This window comes from Protomyctophum parallelum, assembly GCF_964188405.1.
Source record: "Protomyctophum parallelum genome assembly, chromosome: 4".
NCBI classification, from domain to species: Eukaryota; Metazoa; Chordata; class Actinopteri; order Myctophiformes; family Myctophidae; genus Protomyctophum; species Protomyctophum parallelum.
In genome coordinates, this window is record NC_139700.1 from 1,864,549 (window position 1) to 1,891,357 (window position 26,809).

Genomic DNA, 26,809 nt, shown 5'->3' on the forward strand with positions numbered 1-26,809 from the left:
GGAACAACATATTTTCAGATGGGGGTCGGCGGCCAATTACATATATTTTTGGGGGTCCTTGACATGAAAATGTTTGAGAACGGCTGACATAGAAAGAGACATTCAGAAAACTGATTTAGAAGACATTTGTAGAATCTGATCTCAGGTCTAAATGGTTTCAAACAAGATAATAGGATTATTCTTTTTGTTATAATGCAATGATGAGACTGTTCAATCCTCAATTCTCAAGGTACGCGTCGGGAGAGAGCACAATCTTAGCCGCGACCGGAACGTAACAAATCTAACACGAGGGACATGGGCGTGCTGAAATAACATGTTCTCAACGGTGGGTTCCGTGACCCAGCAGCAGTCCCGAATGGGCCGCTGTCCATTACGTAACTCGCTTCCATTACGCTCTCAGAAATAATGTCAATGTCCTCATAACCTGACGAGGGAATGGAGGAATTATGAGGCCTAACACACTTAACCCATTCTGACCGGGCACCCATTTTGGTGTCGGCATCATGTTATGCTTTAGCTATTGAAAAATAGCAGATCTACAAGCTCATATCGCGCCACCGAGTGGCGCGATACGAGCTTGTAGGTCTGCTATTTTTTGAAGAATCGAAGAACGACTGACATTTTTTTAATCTGATCTCAGGTCAGAATGGGTTAATAATGAAACTGTCAGGATGTAATAGACATTTTTAGAATCTGATCTCAGGTCAGAATGGGTTAATGGATTGCATAAGCTACTTATGAAAGCATCGGTCTTCAGTGATAGCACAATGCAATGGCTTGAGCTGCATGCACTCCAACCTGGACACACTATGTTGATTGAGGCTCCCTCTCCTGCAGTGTGACAAATCAACAGGAGTGTGCCATGTTGTTCACGTGTGCATGCGTGTCAGGCTGTCAGGGACAGTAGGCCTACGTGTTGCCATGTCTGTTTATTATAGCCTACTAGCGACTATGTGCTTGTTTCCGCTTGCAAATATTGGTAGTTGCGGGTTGCAATTTTTTGGGAGGCTGCTTATTTGAGCTTGTTTCCTAAATTAAACCAGCATGGTTCTTGAACATTTTCACGCCAAGGACCCCCGGATTAATATGCATTGGACCACAGACACCCCCCCCCCCCCCATCTGAAAACATGTTGTGCTATAAGGACCCACGATACAAGATTTGTATTAAAAAATTATTAGATTTGTCTTTCTTTTTCTGGGTGGGAAATAGCAGATCTACAAGCTCGTGTCGCATCACAGAAGTCGTCTATACTGTATATGAAAGGCGTTGTTAGAACGGCTATTCTTAAATAGCCGAAGCCTATGAAAGTAGCTTCTTTTGGGCTTGATTCATAGACCATGGTTTGGCTTATACAGTATTTCTCCTACAAACTCTGACAACACTGGTCAGGGCGGATGTGTTCGCCAGGGGGATCTAACTGGCAGCTTAGCATCCATCGCTAATTAATTGCTGGCCGCCTGCTTGTTTTGCAGGCATGGTTGAGCAGATGTAAGGCAATAAAGTGTGCCTCTCCACATCTCATCATGCACGCGAGTGAACCGCCCACACCGCGCAGAGGGGCCCCCTGCTAATTAATGTAGCCATACAGCTAATGCTAATGACAGACACTCACATACACACACATACATATATACGTAGCTAGCATTGCTAATGTGACCGGCACACAGGTTTGTCACTGTCGGTTAAGAAACTTTAGGTATCTCCATATTTTAACTTATTTTTTTCCCATATAACATGCCTTTCCTTGACAAGAGTGTCGCGCAAAAGCAGTGAACATATAGAGGATCTCCAAACTCGCAATGCGTCACATTGTGTCGCGTTGTGAGCTTGTGGATCTGCTATTACTGGGGAAAGTATAAAAAAAAGTGATTGGTTAACATGTCTATGTTATGCCATGTCTATGCATTGATTGCATGTTAACCAATCACTTTTAGGGCCTAAATGGAAACAAGACAACAAGGTTAGTGCTATTCCCTTTGGACTAAATGTTTTTACATTTCTGTAAGGCCAAAGTTTCCACCGTAGGTGTCAATTGTATACATTTTCAAGTAAGTAATAACATTATTTTACCCAGGTACGTATACGCACGTCGACGCTAGGTGGCGCCATATCCCAAGTCCGTATATATACTCCGTCTATATAATGGTTGATGCCTACGGAAGCCTTTAACATTGGTCCGATTCCCACAGCAACGCCCCACCGTTCCAACTATGGGATTGGAAATATATTCACACTGCAAAGCAGTGGAAAGGAGGATTCTCAAACCGTCATAACTCAGATTCTAGGATCGCTGTCCTCGGTGGATTTTCTGCCATCCACATTTCGGATTTAATCTGACGAGAGGTCAGCAGTGTGTGCGTGTTCCAATGCTGCGGCGGTGTGTGTAACAAGAGTGTGTGGGGGGGCGGGCATACTCTAGCGGTAGAGTATGCCCGCTCTACAGCTATGTAGCGGTAGAGATAGAGTTAACCCATTCTGACCTGAGATCAGATTCATACGAGGTTTCCACCGGACACACGCCGGTCTGACGAACCCATTCTGACCTGAGATCAGATTCTAAAAATGTCAGTCGTTCTTCGATTTTTTTCAAAAATAGCAGACCTACAAGCTCGTATCGCGCCACTCGGTGGCGCGATATGAGCTTGTAGATCTGCTATTTTTAAATAACTAAAGCACAACATGATGCCGACACCAAAATGGGTGCCCGGTCGGAATGGGATAAGGGCAGTCCATACTGTCTCCGACCACCAAACTTTTCGTCGGAAAGATCAGACTTTTATTTTTTCTCCCGAAGTAGAGTTTGGAGAGTCACAACATCTGGGGAGTGCAGCTTTCAGAACAAAAACATCGGAGAAATGCGTTTCAGAAGTTGCAAGTGACGTCATGTTGTAGTTGTACCGGAGCTCTCCGACGAAAAGTTCGGTGGTCGGAGAGAGTATATGGACTGCCCTTTAACTAGGGATGTGTAAATGTGTCCAAAATGAAAATCGATTTGTATAATTCAATATTAACGATTAATCGATTAATCGTTTTGGGGGGGGGGGGATTTTCTTTTAATTAAAAAAAACATTTTTTTTTTTTTTTTTTTTTTTTTATGAACCCTACAAATAAAAAAAATCTTCCCCCCAAGGGGTACCTAAGTCAAAAAAGTTTGGGAACCCCTGATGTAGTTGATTAACAATAATTGTAACTCTTGAGAGTTAATAAGGGTCCATTTGGTTACTAACTCCATCTTTTAAATGAGGACCACTGGTGGTCCCTGGACCACTGTTGATCCAATTGATCACCATAGCAACCCCAGCCTAGGCCTGATTAGGTAAATTCCCAACACCTGCTAAATCCTCCAAACCTGTATCTTGATTGGAATCAATCTCCACTCACACTCCTCTCAGTCATGCAGCTACACAGACACATCCCAGGCACACTTTTGTAGGCCTATAGCCCTGTCCTGTTTGGATGACAATATTGCCTTTCCAACCGATTTTCATTTTTTTTTAAACAGAAAAAAACAAACAAAAAAAAAAAAAAAAAAAAAAACGATTATCGATTATTAATTTTCATAATCGATTTCGGGTCCTATCAACGATAATCGATTAATCGATTAATCGGACCCATCCCTACCTTTAACAAGAGCTTGTGACTCAATAATTCATCCATTGGAACACAGGTTATTTTTTATTACATTCTCTGAAATGTAACAGTTTTGGTTTTGGACATACATACATAGAATTAGAGATCATGTTGGAAATTCAAATGGTGATGGATTTGTTGTGTAAAGGAAGTATTCGCACATCCACTTAATTCGAGGATTGGACAGTGAAAACTAAAGCAAACATGATTTTTTTTTTCTATGAATAAAAAATCTGCACACTGCTCTTATTTAACCCATTCTGACCGGGCACCCATTTTAGGTGTCAGCATCATGTTATGCTTTAGCTATTTAAAAATAGCAGATCTACAAGCTCATATCGCGCCACCGAGTGGCGCGATACGAGCTTGTAGGTCTGCTATTTTTGAAGAAATCGAAGAGCGACTGACATTTTTTAGAATCTGATCTGAGGTCAGAATGGGTTCGTCAGACCGGTGTGTGTCCGGCGGAAACCTCGTATGAATCTGATCTCAGGTCAGAATGTGTTAAAATGCTTGGCCCGAGTGTAAACCGTGACCCAACCATCTCCATTGGCTGTCTGTTTCCAGAATGTATAAATAATAATGTGCATCCGTTAAAACTGCTTTATAAGTAAGAGTTTATAAATAGCTGGATAGATGGCGATATGGCCGTCTTGTGACACTAGTAATTCTTTTTTTACGCAAATGGAGAAGTTCATTCACATGTTCTAACTCACCGTTCTTATATAAAGTGAATGTTTTCTCATAAAGTGCTCCTTTCAATTGATATTTCGTAAAGAATTATAGGGGGTGTTGTGGCTTGCCAAGCATTGGCCGTACGTGGCCTCCCAAATCACGCGTCAGTGGGGGGGGGGGGTTGCAGCTTGTGACGGGAGAACAGGGTGGCTGGGTGTGTGGGGGGTCACATGGGCCACTGTCTGGCATGAAAGCACTGTTTAAGCTGCAGACACATTTAATAGTAAATCAATACGAGAGAGACTAAGGGGTGACCGGGGCTCGGGTGGTGCGGGCTGGGGGGAGAAGTATACTGTATACTCAGATTTATAAGACAAATGCCAGAACCAGGGTAAAACAGGTTTCTGGAAAACGTATGTTGCTATGTCAGTGGGCTCTCCATTTTTTTCACCTCAAGGATCTCCCAAAACGATATGTATTTGGCCGTATTATACATTTTTATAATAATCTAAATCTTTCAATCACTCACCCCGTGGAGCATATAGCATTTGTGGAGAATGTTCTGTTTTTTGTCCCTGAATTCCTGAATGCAGACTCCAACCATCAATCAACTTACCTCAAACACCTAACCGAGCCCTAACTGCAAGCACGGAGCAGCGCATGTCTGACCGTTGTTTCCTCATGTCGGTCCGTTGGTGTATCTAATCTGCGTGTGCATCTCTATTTGATGAATTGAAGAAAATAAGGGCTCCAAACTTAACAAGAACAAAAGTACATAGAAGAAATCCTCTTAAAAACTCTCCGGCACTCGGGTTACACAGTGATGAGTTGTTTTGGGAATCTTGGGAGTCCTATTTTTCTTTCAATTCAGTTTTGGATTATTTTTTCGGGAAAGCGACAAAAAGTAAAGATGGAAAAAGTCTCTTAAAATGGATAAAAGGGTCCTTTTGAGACTAGATAAATAATCCCACTTACACAGAGGGGAGCAGGAACAATAGAGGTACCTAATAGAGGTAGGTAGAGAGAGAAAGAACGAACCGAGACAAGAAAGACGGATCAATAGTTCTCTCTGGGAAACCAGTCAGGAGATTGCTCCTCACTGCGCGCACGCACATACGCACACACACAGACACACACACACACACACAGACAGACACACACACACACACACGCACACACACAATTGTGTTTCTATGTCAGAAACTTATGTTTCTATGTCAGTGGTTCTCAAACTATTTCATGTCATGTCATTTGGCCGCGGCGCGGACTCCCATCTCAACATATTTTGTTCCAGGGACCCACCCCCCAGAAGCAAAGATATGAGTTAAAATACGTTCGCTCTGAAATAATCTATATTCAAAGATTTGCGCCACATTTTTCAAAAATAGCAGATCTACAAGCTCGTAGTGCGGCTAAGAGCTTGTAGATATGCTATTTTTCAACAGCTAAAGTTTCAAACAATGGTTAAAGTGGTTCAAAGCTAATGTGACACAGACGCGTACCATGCCTTTAAAGCAGTGGTTTTCAACCCTTTTCATACCAAGGGCCATTATTTATTCAGCATTTGAGCCACGAACCACCATTTGACGAGACTCTCAGATCCAAGACTTTGGTTTATTTTTGTCATCGTTGAAGACTGTGTCCAACTGTCCATGCACACACAGTTCCGTGCTGTTTTGACGTGGTACCATGGGAGAGACAACCAGGCACACGGTGATCAAAATAACAATTCCTCTACATTCTCTAATTGTGTAGACTTCTTGTAAATTAACTAAAGTAATGTAGATGTTAACAATATTTTTTTTTACTCTTGAGAGCATGAAATGAAACCAAATGGATATTTCATTTTACACTCTCAAGAGTTTTTGAGAGACGAGAGTTGTTTTACACAATGGTCCTGATTCTTCAATGCGCTTCCGCTTATATATTGACGTGACGCTAGCGGAAAGGCATTTACGTGGATTTCCCACATTAATTTGGAATTCATGAAAATGGCCGTGAACTTGACGCTGACTTTGGTTGGTCGGAAATTCCGCTAAATCCTCCGGGACCTCTTTAGGTGGCGGAGAAATTTGCGGAAGCATACACTTGCGTATAGATTTATTCAGAAGGCTTTAGTCTTCATGCTGAATCAATAAATTTTTCCCAAATCTCAGATAAAATATGTAGGCATGTGTCCCCAACATATTGGTCATAAAAAAATGATAGCCTATATATATATATATATATATATATATATATATAAAAGCAGAGTGCACTTGTATGCCTAAATGCATGCATTAGGATATTTCTATCATGCGCGATTGGGCGCAGTCATATCATAGTTTTAAGCCAGCTCACCTCCACTCGCGCTTGTTCACAAACATGACGGACAGACTTTATAATAATGTATATTGATATTGATCACATGCATGGATGCCACACACAGAATAGTTTAACTCACTGGATAATTTCACTGGATTATAATTTCTTCAGACAAGTGGATCCCAGGCCTACGAGGTAGGCGTATAATTATTCACTTATGAATGTATAGGCTACTGTTCTTTATCGCGCAAACCAGTGTCGAGGGCCCATGCCCCCCTCCCTCTCTCTCTCCTCTCTCTCTCTCTCTCTCTCTTTTGCATTGACATATATCCGATATTTTAAATATCGGATATGTTTTACCTCTGCAAAGGTGTGAGTGAGCACCCGCCTTGGTCCAGAACTTAATTAAATAAATTATAATTATATTGCTTCAGCAGAGCACGCACCGTTGTAAGCTTGGAAATCTGATGGATTGATGTCAGTTTGTACTAGTAGCCTACAGTGGTAATATACAATGGTGCAAAAACGACATAACATAAAAGCCCTAACTGTCCTGCTCCTACATGTGTAGAATTATTCAATTAATAGAGTGCGGGCTATATTCATAGCAGTGACCGCGGCTGTAATTTCTTTCCAGCAATCATTTTTATTGTAATTTGTGAAGCCGCTATATACAGTAGTCTGCGGCTGCAAAGCCTTTTTTCTTTTTTTGACAGACGGATCTCAGACAAACTGCTGTCTGCTGAGTCATGCTTGAAGCCTTTTATGGTACGATATGGGGCGTGGATCTATGCAGATGAGGTTGTCGGTTGCTTTTCCGATCACTTTGCACCCGCTGCATTCAGTATGACATACACCTGCGATACGCCTGCGAACCTGTGGTACACACCACTCTCTGAATAACACGTCATCTCAACGTAGCTTGATCGGACGGATAAATACGATATCTGTTTCCGCCACCGTTACACTCTGGCGCATTTCGTTTTTGAAGAATCAGGACCACACATTGTCTGCTGTTGACATATACATATACAGTAGGTTTTTTTATTAGCCATCTATTGTCTGCTAAAAGAAAATAATATATATATATATATATATATGTTTATTATTTTGTAATTGCTGGATTAAATGAAATTAAAGAAAGGCGAGGTCCCTCGTCTTGGCACAGGCGCGTCGTGGAGAGAAGAACGAGGTCCCGCGTTCTTGGCTTTCTTTGTGCTAAAGGAATCCTTTCGCTGTAAATAGTCAAAAGCAGCAGCCGTTTTAAAAAGCCTGCACCATGAATGTTTGTTTTTTTAAACCATAGAGGAACACTACCCGTCCCTAAAGAGTCCTCTTTCTCCTTCACTCAGTATACATTAATAAAGTGCACATACTGTAAGATGCAGGGTAAATCCCCCAGATACTGAATGTTAACCCATTCTGACCGGGCACCCATTTTGGTGTCAGCATCATGTTATGCTTTAGCTATTTAAAAATAGCAGATCTACAAGCTCATATCGCGCCACCGAGTGGCGCGATACGAGCTTGTAGGTCTGCTATTTTTGAAAAGTCGAAGAGCGACTGACATTTTTTGAATCTGATCTCAGGTCAGAATGGGTTCATCAGACCAGTGTGTGTCCGGCGGAAACCTCGTATGAATCTGATCTCAGGTCAGAATGGGTTCATCAGACCAGTGTGTGTCCGGCGGAAACCTCGTGTGAATCTGATCTCAGGTCAGAATGGGTTAACAACCTACCTGTGGCATAGATTGGCACCAGAATAAAAAGCACTTTTATGGCGCCCTTCCATACAGGCACTAAGTGAAGCGTGCAGTGCTGTGTTAATGTGTTTCATCATGGGTCCTGGCTCCGTTTCAGATAAGGCTCTTCTCAGAACCTAAGGCCCTGCGCAAGAGGTGGTATACTAACTGCAGTGGTGGGAAAAGTACTCAAATGGGTTGTCTTGCTGTGTTGTTGAGTATGAGAGTGACGACACTAGCGTTGAGTCCCATTGTAACAATACAATGGAATGTGGAAGCACTCATTCTATCTCAATGGGACAGTTCCAATGTGTGGAACTATAGCCCATAGCACCCCGCTTTGTCTCAATGGGATAGTTCCATTGTTTGGAACTATAGCCCATAGCACCGCGCTTTGTCTCAATGGGATAGTTCCAATGTTTGGAACTATAGCCCATAGCACCCCGCTTTGTCTCAATGGGATAGTTCCAATGTTTGGAACTATAGCCCATAGCACCCCGCTTTGTCTCAATGGGATAGTTCCATTGTTTGGAACTATAGCCCATAGCACCCCGCTTTGTCTCAATGAGATAGTTCCATTGTTTGGAACTATAGCCCATAGCACCCCGCTTTGTCTCAATGGGATAGTTCCAATGTTTGGAACTATAGCCCATAGCACCCCGCTTTGTCTCAATGGGATAGTTCCAATGTTTGGAACTATAGCCCATAGCACCCCGCTTTGTCTCAATGGGATAGTTCCAATGTTTGGAACTATAGCCCATAGCACCCCGCTTTGTCTCAATGGGATAGTTCCATTGTTTGGAACTATAGCCCATAGCACCCCGCTTTGTCTCAATGGGATAGTTCCAATGTTTGGAACTATAGCCCATAGCACCCCGCTTTGTCTCAATGGGATAGTTCCAATGTTTGGAACTATAGCCCATAGCACCCCGCTTTGTCTCAATGGGATAGTTCCAATGTTTGGAACTATAGCCCATAGCACCCCGCTTTGTCTCAATGAGATAGTTCCAATGTTTGGAACTATAGCCCATAGCACCCCGCTTTGTCTCAATGGGATAGTTCCAATGTTTGGAACTATAGCCCATAGCACCCCGCTTTGTCTCAATGGGATAGTTCCAATGTTTGGAACTATAGCCCATAGCACCCCGCTTTGTCTCAATGGGATAGTTCCATTGTTTGGAACTATAGCCCATAGCACCCCGCTTTGTCTCAATGGGATAGTTCCAATGTTTGGAACTATAGCCCATAGCACCCCGCTTTGTCTCAATGGGATAGTTCCAATGTTTGGAACTATAGCCCATAGCACCCGCTTTGTCTCAATGGGATAGTTCCAATGTTTGGAACTATAGCCCATAGCACCCCGCTTTGTCTCAATGGGATAGTTCCAATGTTTGGAACTATAGCCCATAGCACCCCGCTTTGTCTCAATGGGATAGTTCCAATGTTTGGAACTATAGCCCATAGCACCCCGCTTTGTCTCAATGGGATAGTTCCAATGTTTGGAACTATAGCCCATAGCACCGCGCTTTGCGGCGAGATCAAAGTGTGTCGCGACTCTCTTCTTCCATTGCTGGTTGTACTGCACCTGTGACAGTCGCATGGTTTCTCTTTGTTGCTGTGTGTTGTACTGTACTAGTGACAGTCAAAATGGTTTCTCTGTGTAGCTGTGTTTCTTGTAGTGACAGTAGAACGGTTTCTCTTTGTACTGTACCGGTGTGGCCCCAGCCTGCACCTCACTCCAATGAATAAAATATGGTGGTCTGGGACCACTTCATGAGCTGTCTGCCATATTAGGATGGTAGCAACGTAAGAGCTTTGGCCCTTTGACTCTGACCACCATGAGAAAAAATAAGGCATAAATATTTCACGTTTTGGCCCCTTTTAATCCATTTAGAGGATGTCAATATTCAGCACTATGCCTTTTTTGCAGTTTAAAAAACAGCTTATTTTAGCTAGACAGACAGCTTCTGCAGCAGAGCATGTTGGCAGTAATGCCTTACTAAATGTGTTTAGAAACAATTACCAAAAAAATAGAATTCGCTGTTGGAGACCTTTTCAAAGTGCTGCATAAGGAGTGTGTTGTAAGCAGTTGTGGAAGAAGTACTCCAGTAGTATTTTCTTGTTTTACTTAAAAGTAGCAAAATGTACAAACTCTGTTGCAAGTTAAAGAGGTATAAAACACGGCTTTAATTGTTAAAGTATGCTTTTAAATAATTTAAATCCGCAAGGTAACAAGTTTTCAAATGATTGTAGGGGAGTAAAAAGTACATTTGCCTCTGAGCTGTAGTGCGTTCTAATTATTAAGATTAAGAATAAAGAAAAGTAAATACTTAAAGGACAACCTAAAACTACTGTTTTAGGTTGTTATTAGAGAACGTAAAAGATGAGTGTTATTTTTTATTTTTTTTCATTTGCTGCTTTCTTTCGTGTTAGCAATTTTTCACAGGGGGGCTAGTAGGACTTATATCTACTGTATCTATAAATGCACCAAGTCTGTCTGTCTGTCTGTCTGTTCGTACGTGTGTAATCCACGTAACTCGAGAACCGTTCGTCCCACCAACTTCAAATTCGACACACGCGTTCCACACCACCGCAGGGGGTGCAATGGCCGGTGTCGAGTCGGACCCACGGTTGTCCAGAACCGCCCCAAAAAGGCCTCTGCCCCACCATTGGTGGAATAGAGTCCGGCATCCGGTGTCTGCACGGTTTGCACTGCAGGCCTCAGCTCAAATCCCTAACTCCTCCCGGTCGAGACTCTCAACTGCTTTAGCTATTAACCAAACATTTCCTGAGTGTCTGACTCCTGGCCTTCCAATCAGACAGCTTATACAGAAAAAGGACTTTTTTTCTTCCTCTGTGTGTGCGTGTGTGTGTGCGTGCATGTGTGCGTGGTCTGATTTCATTAGCGGAAAGCACTCCAACTGAAAGATCCTATCCCATTAAGAATTATAACGGACAGCGTCACTGTCGGGCAGAAACCTCATAGCCTTGAGCGGCCCAGGCAACTAGGCCGGTAAATCCAGCCTGAGGGCGTGTCGCGGGTTCGAGTCCCGAGCCTGTACCGTACATCGGCCTTTGCCGCATGTCTTCACCCCATCTCCCCCTTTTTTGTCCAAACACTACTGTACCCTATCAATAAAGGCAAAAGCCAAAAGAAATATCTTAAAAATAAATAAACCTCATATCTCCACATTGTAACGTTTTGTGTTGTTTCGTAAATTAGTGCCCTACTTGATCATGGGGGGCATCCTTTTGTCCGACAACTCATAGGTCCGACGGGGCAATGCTCCGAGGTGCGCTGCGGGTCGGGAGAGGGTTGCGGTTAGGTTTAGGTGTCTGCCCCGGGGGAGGTTAGGGTTAGGGTGAGGGAGGAGGTAGGTTGTCGTTCGGACCAATGATCCGTCGGATGAAAGTACTGCACTCCTTGATCATACTACAGCGTCACACAAAGGCATCACACGTAGCAGATCCACAAGTTCGAAACATGGCGCGAAGCGACGGGCGGCCGCATTTTGAGATCTTGTACAGATTCTGCTACTTTGGCCGTTTTCAAATTTGAATTCTGAAAGGTAACAGTTTTGCACATAATGGTTTCCACCCGACAGAGACAATATCCTCTGCTGTGTGACGGAGTCGCTCGGCAATCCACGAGGTCGCAATGCTAGATTGTATGGTATAGAATATAGATCGTGTGGCCTTAATTGGCCCTGCACCCACTGTCGAGGTGTGTGTAAATATAGGATGCTCTGACATTGTTGAACTTGTAACCAAAAACATCTGGCATCGTGTTCATGACATCACCAAGATGATGTTTTCTAAAAGATAAGCATTAACGTCGGCAAAATATGTTACTACCGGCCAGATGCAAACAACGCCATGCAACGCGACTGAGCGCCAGGCGTTCTCCTAACCACTCGGCTATCAGGTCGCTCCAGGAAGAGAGAGATTCAATACATGAGCTCATCTCAGTCTCTGTGGACAAACGGCATGCATTCTCTGCTGCTGCGTCGAGTTTAAATCCAAATGATGCCACCAGAATGGCATACTTGTTATTCTCTTTTTCTTTCTTAACCCATTCTGACCTGAGATCAGATTCATACGAGGTTTTCCACTGGACACACACTGGTCTGATTAACCCATTCTGACCTGAGATCAGATTAAAAAAATGTCAGTCGTTCTTCGATTTTTCAAAAATAGCAGACCTACAAGCTCGTAGCGCGCCACTCGGTGGCGCGCTATGAGCTTGTAGATCTGCTATTTTTCAATAGCTAAAGCATAATATGATGCCAACACCAAAATGGGTGCCCGTTCAGAATGGGTTAAACCTAAATACGCTCTTTAAGTCTACAGCCTCTATTTCTATAGGAAATCAACACAGTGTGGCTCCTGTATACATCATTATGTAAAGCTAAATGTTCATTCAACCTGGCAAAGTGTAGAAGTTTAGATGAAAGAAATTACCTTTAGGAAGCACTCTTATGGGGCCATTAGAAAAACAAATGTGTACTTAACTCTCTGTGTTGTACTGTGTTAAGCAAAATGAGATGCGCACTGCGCACTGCGCAGCACGAGAAGGACTGTGCAGAGCAGCCATTAAGTTGATAGTAGTATAGATGCAATGTTAACACACTTAAATAAAGACAATTAACCAATTCAAACAATAAAACAAACAAACAAAACATCTAGATTCATTTGGTATTGTTTGTCAAAGAGCAGCTTTTATGAGCTTTGACACAGATGGCAGAGAGAGAGAGAGAGAGAGAGAGAGCACTCTGATCATCATTTGTTCTCTGTCTCTGCGAGTACACTGTGTACTTGTTATATTTTATTGTTATATTGAATTTTTTATATCGTCTGTCAAAAACGTATCAGATCTTCATCAATATCTGTAGTTCTGCTACTTTTGATGCTTTTCTGTGATGCTGTAGTGTGATAAAGTATGGCGTTAATTTACAATTGACAGCTACGATCTGCAACTGGGTGACTTAACCTTTTAACCCATTCTGACCGGGCACCCATTTTGGTGTCGGCATCATGTTATGCTTTAGCTATTTAAAAATAGCAGATCTACAAGCTCATATCGCGCCACCGAGTGGCGCGATACGAGCTTGTAGGTCTGCTATTTTTTGAAAAATCGAAGAACGACTGACATTTTTTTAGAATCTGATCTCAGGTCAGAATGGGTTTAATCAGACCAGTGTGTGTCCGGCGGAAACCTCGTATGAATCTGATCTCAGGTCAGAATGGGCTAACTTGGCCTGGCCTGTCTGTCTGTCTGTCTGTCTGTCTGTCTGTCTGTCTGTCTGTCTGTCTGTCTGTCTGTCTGTCTCTCTGTGCACATCGACTGCCAGCCATGAACATGGAACGAGTTCATAATACATGCAGGAGGTGACACCCTGTATCTGGTCTTCATCAGCAGTGTGTTTATCTAGCCCATTCTGACCTGAGATCAGATTCATAACGAGGTTTCCGCTGGACACACACTGGTCTGATTAACCCGTTCTGACCTGAGATCAGATTAAAAAAATGTCAGTCGTTCTTCGATTTTTCAAAAATAGCAGACCTACAAGCTCGTATCGCGCCACTCGGTGGCGCGATATGAGCTTGTAGATCTGCTATTTTTAAATAGCTAAAGCATAACATGATGCCGACACCAAAATGGGTGCCCGGTCAGAATGGGCTAGTCACGCCGACGGCTTCATCCGCCTCTACACACCAAGCTGCTGTCGAGGCCTACACGTCAAATGTGTGCCGTCGACACTGAGAAAACAACCCCCAGCACACACACACACACACACACCTGTCACCTGAAGAAAACAACTCTGATTCAACTCCTCATAAATAATCAAGTGCTGAGATTACCTGGGGCTACGAACACAACACTAACACCTTTAACTCTGACTTGCCTATTATGTCCGGGGGAAATGTTCAAAAAAACATCTACATTGTGCCACGACTGGTGGCTCAGAATAACAGAATAAAGACAAAACAACTTAACACTTTAACACCATCGGGCCCATGGCGTATATTCACCGTCAAGTTCAAGTGCACAGTCACGTGCCCCGAGACGGAGATTGATTCAAATTAGCGCTGACTCGCTGAAACTGATCGCATCGTTCTACAGCCTAGAGGCGCTTGCTGACAATGGGCACATTTTATTATTGGGTTAAATAGGCCCGGGCCCTCAAGGTGTTTTAATTAGCCCTCAGCCCCCCATTTAACCCATTCTGACCTGAGATCAGATTCATACGAGGTTTTCCACTGGACACACACTGGGTCTGATGAACCCATTCTAACCTGAGATCAGATTTAAAAAAATGTCAGTCGTTCTTCGATTTAAAAAGAAATAGCAGACCTACAAGCTCGTATCGCGCCACTCGGTGGCGCGATATGAGCTTGTAGATCTGATATTTTTAAATAGCTAAAGCATGACATGATGCTGACACCAAAATGGGTGCCCGGTCAGAATGGGTTAATGGCATTTCTATCTCTGAGACCCCAATTTATATTGTGAAATCAATGTTAATGTTACAGACCCACAAGGGTCCATTTGGTTCCTAATTATGTTCCTAATTACCTAATTATCATTTAGCTGGGGACCCCCTGGAGCACTCTCAAGGACCCCTAGGGGTCCACCCGGACCCCACTTTGGGAACCACCATTTTGACCAGATTCTACCAAATGTCTTCAAAATCGTGACAGTTTTCTGAAAAAACCTATGTTTCTATATCAGTGGTGCTCAAACTATTTCATGTCAAGGACCCCAAACATTATGTTATTATTGGCCTCTGACCCCCCCCCCCCCCCCCATCTGAAAATGTGTTGTTTCAGTAACCCACCATGAAGCAAAGATTTGAGTTAAAACATGTTCATGATTTTTCATAAATAGCAGATCTACAAGCTCGCAGTGCGGCACTCAAATGTTCAAATAATGGTTAAAGTGGTTATAAGCTATAAAAAAAAAAGCTATAAGGTGACACAGACTAAATGGATTAACCTGTTATTTTGAATAGTATTCAAATGTCCCTCTACAGCGTGTCTTAATACCTTAATGCCGCGGTGTTTTATGTAAAGCACTCTGAATGGCCCTGGTGGTGATGTTGAAACTGGGCTGTACAAATAAACCTGCCTTGACAAGCTTTTACTGCAGTCCCACCACTTTCCTTTTTTACTGCCGGGGGCAGAATGTGGAGGGCTGTGCGAGGAAGACTGCCTCTGAGACTCTCTCTCTCTCTCTCCCTCTCGCTCTCTTGTAGCATTATATTTCTATCAGGGTATATAAGGCTTAAGTGGTTAATGTATGTTTTGTAAAAAAAAAAAAAAAAAAAAATCTACAAAGTAACTATAGTAAGTATTACTAAGTAACCAAAGTTTTAATATCAATGTAGTGGAGTAAAAGTACAATATTTGGATCCAAGATGTATTGGATATTTGAAATACTCAAGTAAAGTACAAATACCTCAGGAATTGTACTTAATTACAGTACTTACAAGTAAATGTACTTAGTTACTTTCCACCACTGCACAAAGGTCCCATTCTTAGCAAAAGGCCTTCCAACTAATACACAGTATACCTTTAAAAAGAGAGGTCAATCCATTTCAAAGGTGAAGGAAAAACGCATTACATTCCTGAGCCTGAACAGCTCTCAAAATCCCCAACACAACTCTATCAGTCAGTCAATAATGTCATATTATATTGCAGACAGTATAGTGGTCCACAAAGTGGGTCCTTGAGGAGGGGGTCCCAGGCCCGGGGGCCACCAGAGAAATAGCGTCACGGTCGGTTTAACCACTTCCGTTCCTTAAACTTTTTACAAATAAACACAAAAAAAAATATTTAGAATGTTTTTAACATCACAAATCTCGATATGCTAGGGGTCTCTGGATTAAAATCTTTTATCAATTCGGGAGTCTTTTACCTGAAAATGTTTGAGAAACACTGCTATATAAAGCTTTCTCTCTCTCTCTCTCTCTCTCTCTCCTCCAGGTGGAAACTGACACCAGAGCCGCACAGCAGTAGAGGATAATCTAACAACGGCGATGGCAGACAGAGCGATCCGTCCCCGTCAGCCCAAGCCGCAGCAGCAGCAGCAGCAGCGTCCCCGTTCCTCCCGCGTTCCCGCTCCGCCGCTCCACGGAGCTGCTCCCTGAAGGATACCACTGACCTTCACCAGCACCACATCCAACCTGGCAACGCACACGCTAAACGCTCTGCCAAGAACCCGGGCACAAGCAGAGAGAGAGAGAGAGATAGAGGGAGAGGGAGAGGGGGCCAGCGCATCCAGGGGGGACCGACAGGGGCCGTCCGTCAGCAGAGAATACACGCTCCGTCTCCGACGATGCACAGTCACAAATGAGCTGTTGTTTGTGAAGTTCTAACGGCGCCGCGTGACAACCCGACTCAGCGAGGACCAATTACTATAGCTAAGGGAATACGAGGAACACCCCCCAAGATGAAGGAGACGGCGGCGGTGCTCGTGGCGTGTTTGTTAGCGGAGCTGGCGCTGAGCACCGTTGTTGTCCTGGCCTCCGAGGAGGAGGGGGCCGAGGGGGCGATGGGGGCCCGCTGCCCGGCGTCGTGCCGATGCGAGCCTCGGCCCTGGTTCTCGCCCAGCTCGGCGTACGCGGAAGCCGCCACCGTGGACTGCAACGACCTGGGCCTCTCCGCCGTCCCGCCCAGGCTCCCCTCGGACACACAGGTGCTCCTGCTGCAGACCAACAACATCGCTCACGTCCAGGAGGCTCTGGATTACCTGGCCAACATCACCGAAATCGACCTGTCCCAGAATAACATTTCGTCGCTGCGCGGCGTCCACCTGGGGCCTCTCCCGCGGCTGCTGTCGCTGCACATGGAGGAGAACTGGGTGCGGGCGCTGCCCGAGGGCTGCCTGCCGGCGCTGCCCAACCTCCAGGAGTTCTACGTCAACCACAACCTCGTCTCCTCCATCAGCCCCGGGGCCTTCCGCGGGCTGGCCAGGCTCCGGCGGCTCCACCTGAACGCCAACCGGCTGAGCAGCATCGACGGCCGGTGGTTCGCGCCCCTCCCCGACCTGGAGATCCTGATGATCGGGGAGAACCCCGTGGTCCGGCTGGCGGACATGAACTTCGGGTTCCTGGTCAACCTCCGCAGCCTCGTGCTGGCCAGGATGAACCTGACGGAGGTCCCGGACAAGGCGCTGGTGGGCCTGGAGAACCTGGAGAGCATCTCGCTCTTCGACAACCTGCTGGACGGGGTGCCCCGGGCCGCCCTGCAGAAGGCCCGCAACCTGAAGTTCCTGGATCTGAACAAGAACCCCGTCCAGAGGATTCAGAGGGGCGACTTTATGGACATGCTCCATCTGAAGGTACTTTTGTACTTTACTTTCCTGTATGTCCCTAATTTTCTCCACTACATCTCAAAGGCAAATATTGAACTGTTTTAATAGTCCAGTGGTTACCAAACCTTTTCATGTCAAGGACCCCCAGAATTACACTAATTAGCCCGCGGACCCCCATTAGAAAAGATAAGATCTTTACAGCTCTAGCAGTGATTTTCAACTATTTTCATTTCAAGGACCCCCCCCCCCCCCCCCCCAGTTTGATATGCAACAGGCTACAGACTCCCATTTAATGGCATTTCTATCTCTGAAACCCCAATTTATATTGTAAAATCAAGTGTACAAATGGAACCAAATGGACCTGTTAGGGTCCATTTGGTTCCATTTGTTGCTCCTAATGTGCCGGTTTGTGCCTTGCATGGTTTCTGCTGCCATCGGTGTGTGAATGTAATGCACAATCTATGTAAAGCGCCTTGGATAAAGGCGCTATATAAATGCACCGTTTACCATTTACAGACCCATAAGGGTCCATTTGGTTCCTAACTATCATTTAGCTCTGGGAACCACTGGTTTATTCCACTGCAATTTGAAAACTTTAGTTAAGAGTAATTTACGTAAATATTTAGTAGTCTTTACACAAGCTCACTTTGCGACACGTTGTGATCGAGCTTGTATATATCTGCCATTTTAGAAAGCTTTTGACATAATTATTACATTCTGTACATTCTGCATTTTTATGCCAATCCTTAGTTTTATATGTTTCTTTTTGCCTAAATGATCACATGACCCATTTCCCACCTACAGTATCTGCATCTATTGGTCCTCCTCACTAATGCTCTGAGACAGACTGAGCAGACAGAAATGGTGGCATCTTCTAATGACCATTAGTGAGGACCGGTTATATGAAGATTATGCTTGAAAATGGGTGGTTCTTTGATGTTTTATGAAAAGCACATTGAATTGCCTTGTTGAAAATGTGCTACGTACTACACAAATCAACTTGCCTTGCCTTGCCTTGCCTAAAGGAGCTGGGCATCAACAGCATGCCAGAGCTGGTGTCCATCGACAGCTTTGCCCTGAACAATCTGCCAGAACTGACCAAGATCGAGGCTACCAACAACCCCAAGCTGTCCTACATCCACCCCAAGGCCTTCCACAAGTTGCCCAGGTTGGTAGGGACGCATGCAGGGCAGAGCTATTAAAACTGCCAGGTATTAAAGGGATAGTTCAGATGTTGTTACTTTACAGAGTTCTGCTCTGGTTTTGGTCAATATTAAGTAGTTCCGGTCATTTTGTGGTGGGCACAGGGGCCACGCAGTAAAAGTAATAATATTAATTCACGAAACTAAAAACTAAAACATTCGCGCAACCTTTGCTCAACTTTGACCCCGCTATCACATGGAACAATTTTTTGGGCGTAGTGATATGGACACAAAAAAACATAGTTCCTTGTGATAGAGGGTTCAAAAATGAACGACTTAATATTTCACCAAAACCAGAGCAGAACTCCCACCACGGCACTCTGGCAATCAATTCATAAAGTTGCATCCACTATAGTAACGGCAAGTATTTCATACAACTTAAGTTAAAAAATTGTGAACTATCCCTTTAATTCATGAATCAGCCTGATGACTGAAAAAGTCTAACCCATTCTGGTGTCAGCATCATGTTATGCTTTAGCTATTGAAAAATAGCAGATCTACAAGCTCATATCGCGCCACCGAGTGGCGCGATACGAGCTTGTAGGTCTGCTATTTTTGAAAGAATCGAAGAACGACTGACATTTCTACAATCTGATCTCAGGTCAGAATGGGTTAATCAGACCAGTGTGTGTCCAGTGGAAACCTCGTATGAATCTGATCTCAGGTCAGAATGGGTTAATATCTCCCCCCGGTCCAAAAGGATATCCCTTTGGTCTATGTTCGGATCCCAGGCGTTACACCTATACAAACACATTTGGTGAAGAAATGTATTGGTAAGGAATTTATCCTTAGATTGGACATTTTCCTGATAATATTCCACTCCTCCAGGCTGGAGACCCTGATGCTGAACAGCAACGCTCTGAGCGCGCTCCACCGCAGCACGGTGGACTCTCTGCCCAACCTGCGCGAGGTGAGCCTGCACAGCAACCCCATCCACTGCGACTGCGTGGTGCGCTGGATCAACATGAACCGCACCGCGCTGCGCTTCATGGAGCCGCACGCGCTCTACTGCGCCGAGCCGCCAGAGTACCAGGGACAGCATGTCCGCCAGGTATTCCAAGTTTATATACGTACACAAGTGTGCACACGCCGGTCGATTTCTAGAATGTTGGTAGTTCTTGTATCATCATTTATGTCCTTTTTCGGTTGATTGAATAATTGAGAAGTGTGTTTTCAGTTCAGTTCAGTTCAGTTCAGTTCAGTTCAGTATAAAAACCTTTTCATAACTATTATAGTTATATACTGTAGCTATTTTATACTTTTATTTACACAATGGGTGTCAAAAATAGCAGATCTACAAGCTTACACTGTCGGGTTGTGACGCATTATTATTATGCATGATTAAGTGGTGCACCCCTCTGTACCACCAGGTGCACTTCCGGGAGATGACGGAGATCTGCGTTCCCCTGATCTCTCCCGGAAGCCTTCCCGACCGCGTCTCGGCCGACAGAGGGGGATCGGTGACGCTGCACTGCCGCGCCTTCGGAGAGCCCGAGCCGGAGATCTACTGGGTCACCCCTTCGGGCGACCGCGTCCTTCCCGACGCCCCGTCCGACAAGTACTACATGCACCCGGAGGGCACGTTCGACATCTCCGACGCCAGCGCGCGCGAGGCCGGCCTGTACACCTGCGTGGCGCACAACCTCGTCGGCGCTGACCTCAAGACCGTGGCGGTGACGGTGGACGGCTACTTCCCCGACACCTCCAATCGGTCTTTGCGCGTTCACGTTCAGTCCGTCCAAACTCACTCCGTCATGGTGTACTGGGAGAGTCCGGGCGGTTTGGTGTCGCGGCTAAGATGGCACGCGGTGACGACCGAGCTCCGGCCGTCCTCCGCCGCGGCGTTCACGGCCAGGGTTCCGTCCGACGTGAAGGAATACCACCTGATGCACCTGGAGCCCGCCACGCCGTACCGGGTGTGCGTGGAGGCCGCGGGGGCTCCGTGGCGACGCAACAGGGACTGCATCAACGTCACCACGAGGGGACTGCCGCCGCCGCCGCCCGGCCGGAGCGCGCAGACGCGGGACGCGCTGGTCGTAGCCGCCTGGGCGGCGCTTTGCGTCGCCGTCGCCGTGGCTTGTTCTGTCATCTCCGCGTCTCTTTACAGCCACCTGTTCTGCCACCGGAAATGGATGGTTGGTGGTGAACAGGCCGAGGCGCTGCTGCAGGGCCCGGACAAGGATGACAGTTCCCCTTCCCCCTCTCTTTTGGAAGCGTGTGCATCGTCCGGTGTGAAGGTGAGAGCCACGCTAATAGACTTACAGGACGACACCATATGAGGGATGTGTCCTTGGGCCGCGGGCACTTTGGATGAGGGCTTTGGATTACAGACGGCGGCGAGTGATGGACTGTAAACTGGACAATGTAATTTAACCCATTCTGACCTGAGATCAGATTCATACGAGGTTTCCGCCGGACACACACTGGTCTGATGAACCCATTCTGACCTGAGATCAGATTCTAAAAATGTCAGTCGCTCTTCGATTTTTCAAAAATAGCAGACCTACAAGCTCGTATCGCGCCACTCGGTGGCGCGATATGAGCTTGTAGATCTGCTATTTTTAAATAGCTAAAGCATAACATGATGCTGACACCAAAATGGGTGCCCGGTCAGAATGGGTTAAGTGTCCTCTTTCCTTCTGACATTGGGACAGGGTTGCAGGGAACGGTTCCGGAGCTTAGCAGGGAGACAAAGTCATACATATTTACATAGCCGGGAAAGAGAGAGAGAGAGAGAGAGAGAGACTATTTTGTATTTGGAAGTTGTGCCATTGCAGCAAACTTTCACAGACAGGTGTAAAATGACTCTTTTTCGGCTACAAGAACTAAGTGAACCATGGTGGGCCGTGAAATGTTCAGGATTCGTTTCCATATACACTACAGCTGCAGATAAGGTTCTCAGAATCGAAGTTGGGTCCCTGCTCATGAGGGTTAGTATACTAACTTACCCTGCAGTTCTTGGAACCCGGAACTCAGAGCTTTTACCTTCAAATGTTTTTTTTTCCTCGAAAATAGCTGATCTATACGAGCTCTGCAGAGCGTCACATTGTGAAGCGTTGTGAGCTTGTAGATCAGGTAATTTTCACTAGCACCTCCTGGTTCTGGATATTATCGTCTCTGTCGGGTGGACACCTTGTATGTCCAAAACTGTTTAGTTGTCAGGATTATAATTAAAAATGATCCTATTGAGGTAATTGTTCATCCACCAAAATCACAAAGGCTAATCTAATTTGACCTTTGAATAAGTCTGATGTGTCCAAAAAATATAGTTATGGAGATAGGACAGTTGTTTTAAAGCAGTGGTTCGGGGACCACCAGTGGCCCTTGGGAGGGGGGGGGGGGGGGGGGACGAAAACCAAAGCGTAAAACGAAACCAAATGGACCGTAACGGGTCTATTTGGTTTCTTTTTACGCTCAAAAGGAGTAAAATTATTGTTAAACATCTGCATTACTTAATTTACAAGAAGTCTACACAATTAAGACAATGTAGAAGAATTGTTATTTTTTATCGTTTGCCTGTGGTGTACCACGTTAACACAGCATGGAATTGTGGACAAAATCGTATCCAACGATAACAAAATATCGGTCCGTCCGTGGCTCAAATGCCCAATAATAGATTAGCGTCAGCTAGGAGGTGTCTGCCCCGACAGCAATGATATAATGTTAACAAGCAAAACAAACCGTCACACTTCAGGTGGTAAAGAGTCATTATTTGTGCAGTGCTATAGCAGAATAAAGCACAGAGTTGTCTCTGCTTGACCTTGGCTTCACCTCGTGAAGACGTCCCCCCCATACTATGATGTCCCACAACTCCTTTTTTCTGTGCCGTGTAATATTAAAGGAATAGCGTGTTAACTTGTGCCCTGTGTTTACATAACAAAACAATACATGTTTTACCAATCATTTCCCTCTATAGCAGCAGTCCAGGCACGCCCAACTTTGTCTTTGGTTGCTGATCACGTGCCCTCAACATAATTACGTCAAAATATTAAGTTGGGTGTCTTGCGCGATTTCACATTGGCCATGTTGACCATAGTCTATTCTGTTCATACTGTAACTCACCTTTTGTTTTGTACCTACAAGTCAGTGGCGCGCACAGATAGACACTAGGGGGTGCTAGAGCACCACCTGCCCTTGCCCTCTGGACAGCAATGTGCCCTTTTGAAAAATAAATAAAAATAAAGTGTACAGTATGTGGACCATGGTGACATTGAACAATTATTGATATAAAAAAGCTTCTAATATATTATTTATGCCCCGAAATCTATAAATCTCACACCATTAAGGCAACCGGCCGGGTTCCACGCACTCCACAAGGTGCCCTTTTTTCACTTGAGCACCTGCCCCTCTAAATGTCTGTGGACGCCACTGCTACAAGTAGCAGTTAAATAATTGCTTAACAAAACATACGTTCCATATCCCATATGCAACGATGCAAATTTGACAAGACTGAGATTGTTTATGGCCATATATACTTTACATTATGTTTGTGTGCATTCGGGTCCTAATGAGTACTGTTTAAGTGTTGATCTAGTTTTACTCGACTAAAATATATTGATTGATTATTTAAGTGTCATGCTTCCGAAGAAGCCCAGCCCATATGGACTTACAGGACACTTTTTACAGTTTACATAAACAATGACAATAAACCGACATGACGGTTTGCGAACAATGATGAAGTCAATACTAAACTGACTAATACAGAAAGACTTGCAGATCCAAGTATATTATGATCCAGATTACATAATAAACAATATAAAATAAAATACAGCCCTGTGACAGGAGACATTTACGTACTTGAAGAGCTGGGATGGTCTTCTACTCCAGGCTCTAGAAACAAACTGGGCTGTCCTAAATACTTCATTATTAAATAACCAGTCTAACTTCTGTCCATCATCTTCCCAGAATATATATATTTTGGCGGTGCCTTTAATGATGGCGTCATAATGCCTGATTTGACTACAAGGGCACAATGCTTCGCAGCATTGTGAGCTTGTAGATCTGTTATTCTCAGAGTGCAACCAAGCATAAAACGACTTTTCTTTTAGTTCTATACTGGATCTCTTCTCCACTAGTCCCTCCACATCATTTTAGTCTAGTTTTTATTTGTTGATGAAATTGTCAATATATTTAGTCTCAGTTTTAGTCATCATAGCTTGGTTTTTATTTAGTTCAGTGAAAAAGGCAAACATTTTTCGTCATTGTTTCAGTCAACAAAGTCAACACAGGGCAAAGTTACAGTATGTATTTTAAGAGGTCCTGAGCAGGCTAGGGGTATACTTGTAGAGTTTATAATGGCAAAAAAAGATCAATTAGTTAGTCTAGTGTACAATAAAATGGATTATAATGTAAAATTTTATGAACAAAATACATTTTCTCAATAAAAACAAATGTGTGGTGTCTCATGACTATAGAATCTTCTCTCTTGGAATTTTAAACTTGTAAAAAAAATGTTGTTATAAAACCAAATATGAGTCTCAGAAATGTCTCTGCACCAGCGTGTGGTTCCCAAATGTTTTAGCTTAAGACCCAAAAGAGAAACAATTCATCACTTCGCTCTACATTGCGAGCCTATCGGCTATTTTCACTACTTCTTAAATTGTTTTCTAATTTATGGAATTTCTTAGATTTGACTTTGTTTTCTTCATGAATTTACTGAAAGAAATCATTGCATTTTGTGAAATTAAAATGTGGGAAATAAAACAATTAAAGGGACCCATAAAGATAATGTCCACGACCCACAAATTGGGAAACACTGTACACCAGCGTTGCATTCAGAAAACGTTCAGATTGGGATTAGGAATTCATAGCTTTAGGAGATTGGGGGTTGAGGGTCGGAAATCAGATCAGCTATTTTCTGCTATATGGGGTTAACCCATTTAGACCCGAGGACGATTCTACAAATGCCTTCTAAATCCTGACAGTTTTCTGAAAAACTCATGTTTCTATGTCAGTCGTTCTCAAAACAAAAGGACCCCCAAAGTTATATGTAATTGGCCGCCGACCCCCATCTGAAAATATGTTGTTCCAGGGACCCCTTTCACTCTGAAATAATATATACTCAAAGATTTGTGCCACATTTTCACGATTTTCACAGCACAACATTGCAAAAGTGGCATTCATAAAATCATGTCCTCAAGTATAGTAATGCAGACAAGTGTGGTTTTGAGTAAATGGCACAACAAGTGTGCGTGTGTGCGTGTGTGTGCGTGTGCGTGCACGTGTGTGTGTGTGTGTGTGTGTGCGCGCGCGCGCGCACGCATGTGCGCCGGTGAACCCATTGACATTGAATTGCATTATATTCTCTTTCATTAAAAATCCAATATGGATTCCCATGCGCGGAGCTGTGGGTTTGAGGTGATGAATGTGCGTCACGCGCCGACTGATGGGGGGCATTTATCAGAGCCGCCGGCGCCATACATCACCTGAGTTTCAGCACAGTGGACTGGGCTTTTAGAGCGCCGCCATTTGTCACCGCCACGGGAGTTAAAATATGACCCATTAGCGCTCAGGTAGTGACTAGGTCAGCAGGAATGTGCTGTCTGCCCCCCCTCTCTCTCTCAACCCCCTCCTCTCTCTGACCCTGGCAGTATACTGGAAGAAGTACTCAGATTGTGTTGCTGTTGCTAGTGGTGGGAAAAGTATTCACATGTTTTACTTAACCCTAGAACACTAAACTTAACTTTCATTTCAAACCATCACTAAACACGGGTATATTTTACCCAATGTAATATATTCCATTTTTTTTCTTCTCATCAAAATATAATTGAAGGACAGCAATACATGCCAACCTGAGGTAATCTTCTTTAATATTGAAGACAAATACATAGGGGGGCAAAATATGTGAAAAACGTGGATATTATTTTAAAAAAACGAAACAAAATAAAAACATTGTGGGTGTATGGGATTTTTCTCTATCACAAAACTCAAATTAAGCCAAACCACTAGAAAGAAATGTGGAAGTGGGCAGGAAAACAAACTATGATCTATGATGTCACTGAGCAGGTACTGAAAGACCCACCCACCTCAGACATCAGCAACATGACAAGAAAATGTATTTGTCTGGGTGAAAATCACCCGTGTTTAGTGTTAAGACCGGTAAAATGCCTGTATTCAAGATTTGACTTGAGTAAAAGTGCAAAACTCATGCTGTTCAAAATAAGCTGACCTATAAAGCTCACAAGCTTGTAGAGTCAAACACCGGTAGCAAGTATAAAATACAGATTAATTGGTCGTGGATGGATTTTTAGGCCTAATAATAATAATCTAAAATGTAATATAGTAACTGAAGTTTTCAAAGAATTGTAGTGGAGTAAAAAGTACAATATATTAATATTCCTAAGTGGAGTAGAAGTACAAAGTATGGGGGGGGGGGGTAAAGTTCAACATACTCAAGTAAAAGTAACTGTACCTTACTTGAGTAAATAAATATACTTTATTACTTTTCGCCACTACCCTGGGTGACCCGGGGCTGACAAGAACAGCTCAGCAAGTCTTTTGGGATGGTTTGTTAAGCACTTTCACATTGAAATGCCACCGAGGGGGAAGGGTGACAAAATGGCCCCCAAATCGAGGACAAAGTGGTCCGAGTCACCAACACCAGGACAGCTGAGGTCCCTGACTGCGTGGACATGTACATCTCAGGGAATCGGTAAAAAAAAAAAATCTGTGTTCCAATAGGATCCAATGTAATGATTTGCTGAACTCACGATACGATTCAAATCGCAATACTATCAGGATTCGATTTTTCACGATTGTTTTAAACAAATTTATTTTTCAAAGATACATTTTGTATTTCTCTTACAAACTCCACTTTCTTTCTCTTTTAATTTTCTTCTTTTTTTCAATACAGTAGCAAATGAAAACTTTTTTATCCATTCTCTTACAAAGATCCTGTATTTTCTTGCCCTCTGCTATTTGCACATTGCGATTCATATA

At 44.0% G+C, this 26,809-nt stretch overlaps 2 protein-coding genes across 2 annotated transcripts in view; one reads left to right on the forward strand and one right to left on the reverse strand.

Annotated features, from left to right (window-relative positions):
• immp2l (inner mitochondrial membrane peptidase subunit 2) overlaps positions 1 to 26,809 on the reverse strand; it is a 190,312-nt gene that overhangs the window by 39,427 nt on the left and 124,076 nt on the right. The gene's annotated exons all lie outside the window — the stretch shown is intronic.
• LOC310857966 (leucine-rich repeat neuronal protein 3-like) lies at positions 16,806 to 21,150 on the forward strand (the record flags this gene model as incomplete). Its single annotated transcript, XM_083764011.1, has 4 exons — positions 16,806 to 17,696; positions 18,695 to 18,837; positions 19,700 to 19,922; positions 20,242 to 21,150. The coding sequence occupies 4 exons, from the start codon at positions 16,806 to 16,808 to the stop codon at positions 21,148 to 21,150; spliced, it is 2,166 nt and encodes a 721-aa protein (XP_083620137.1).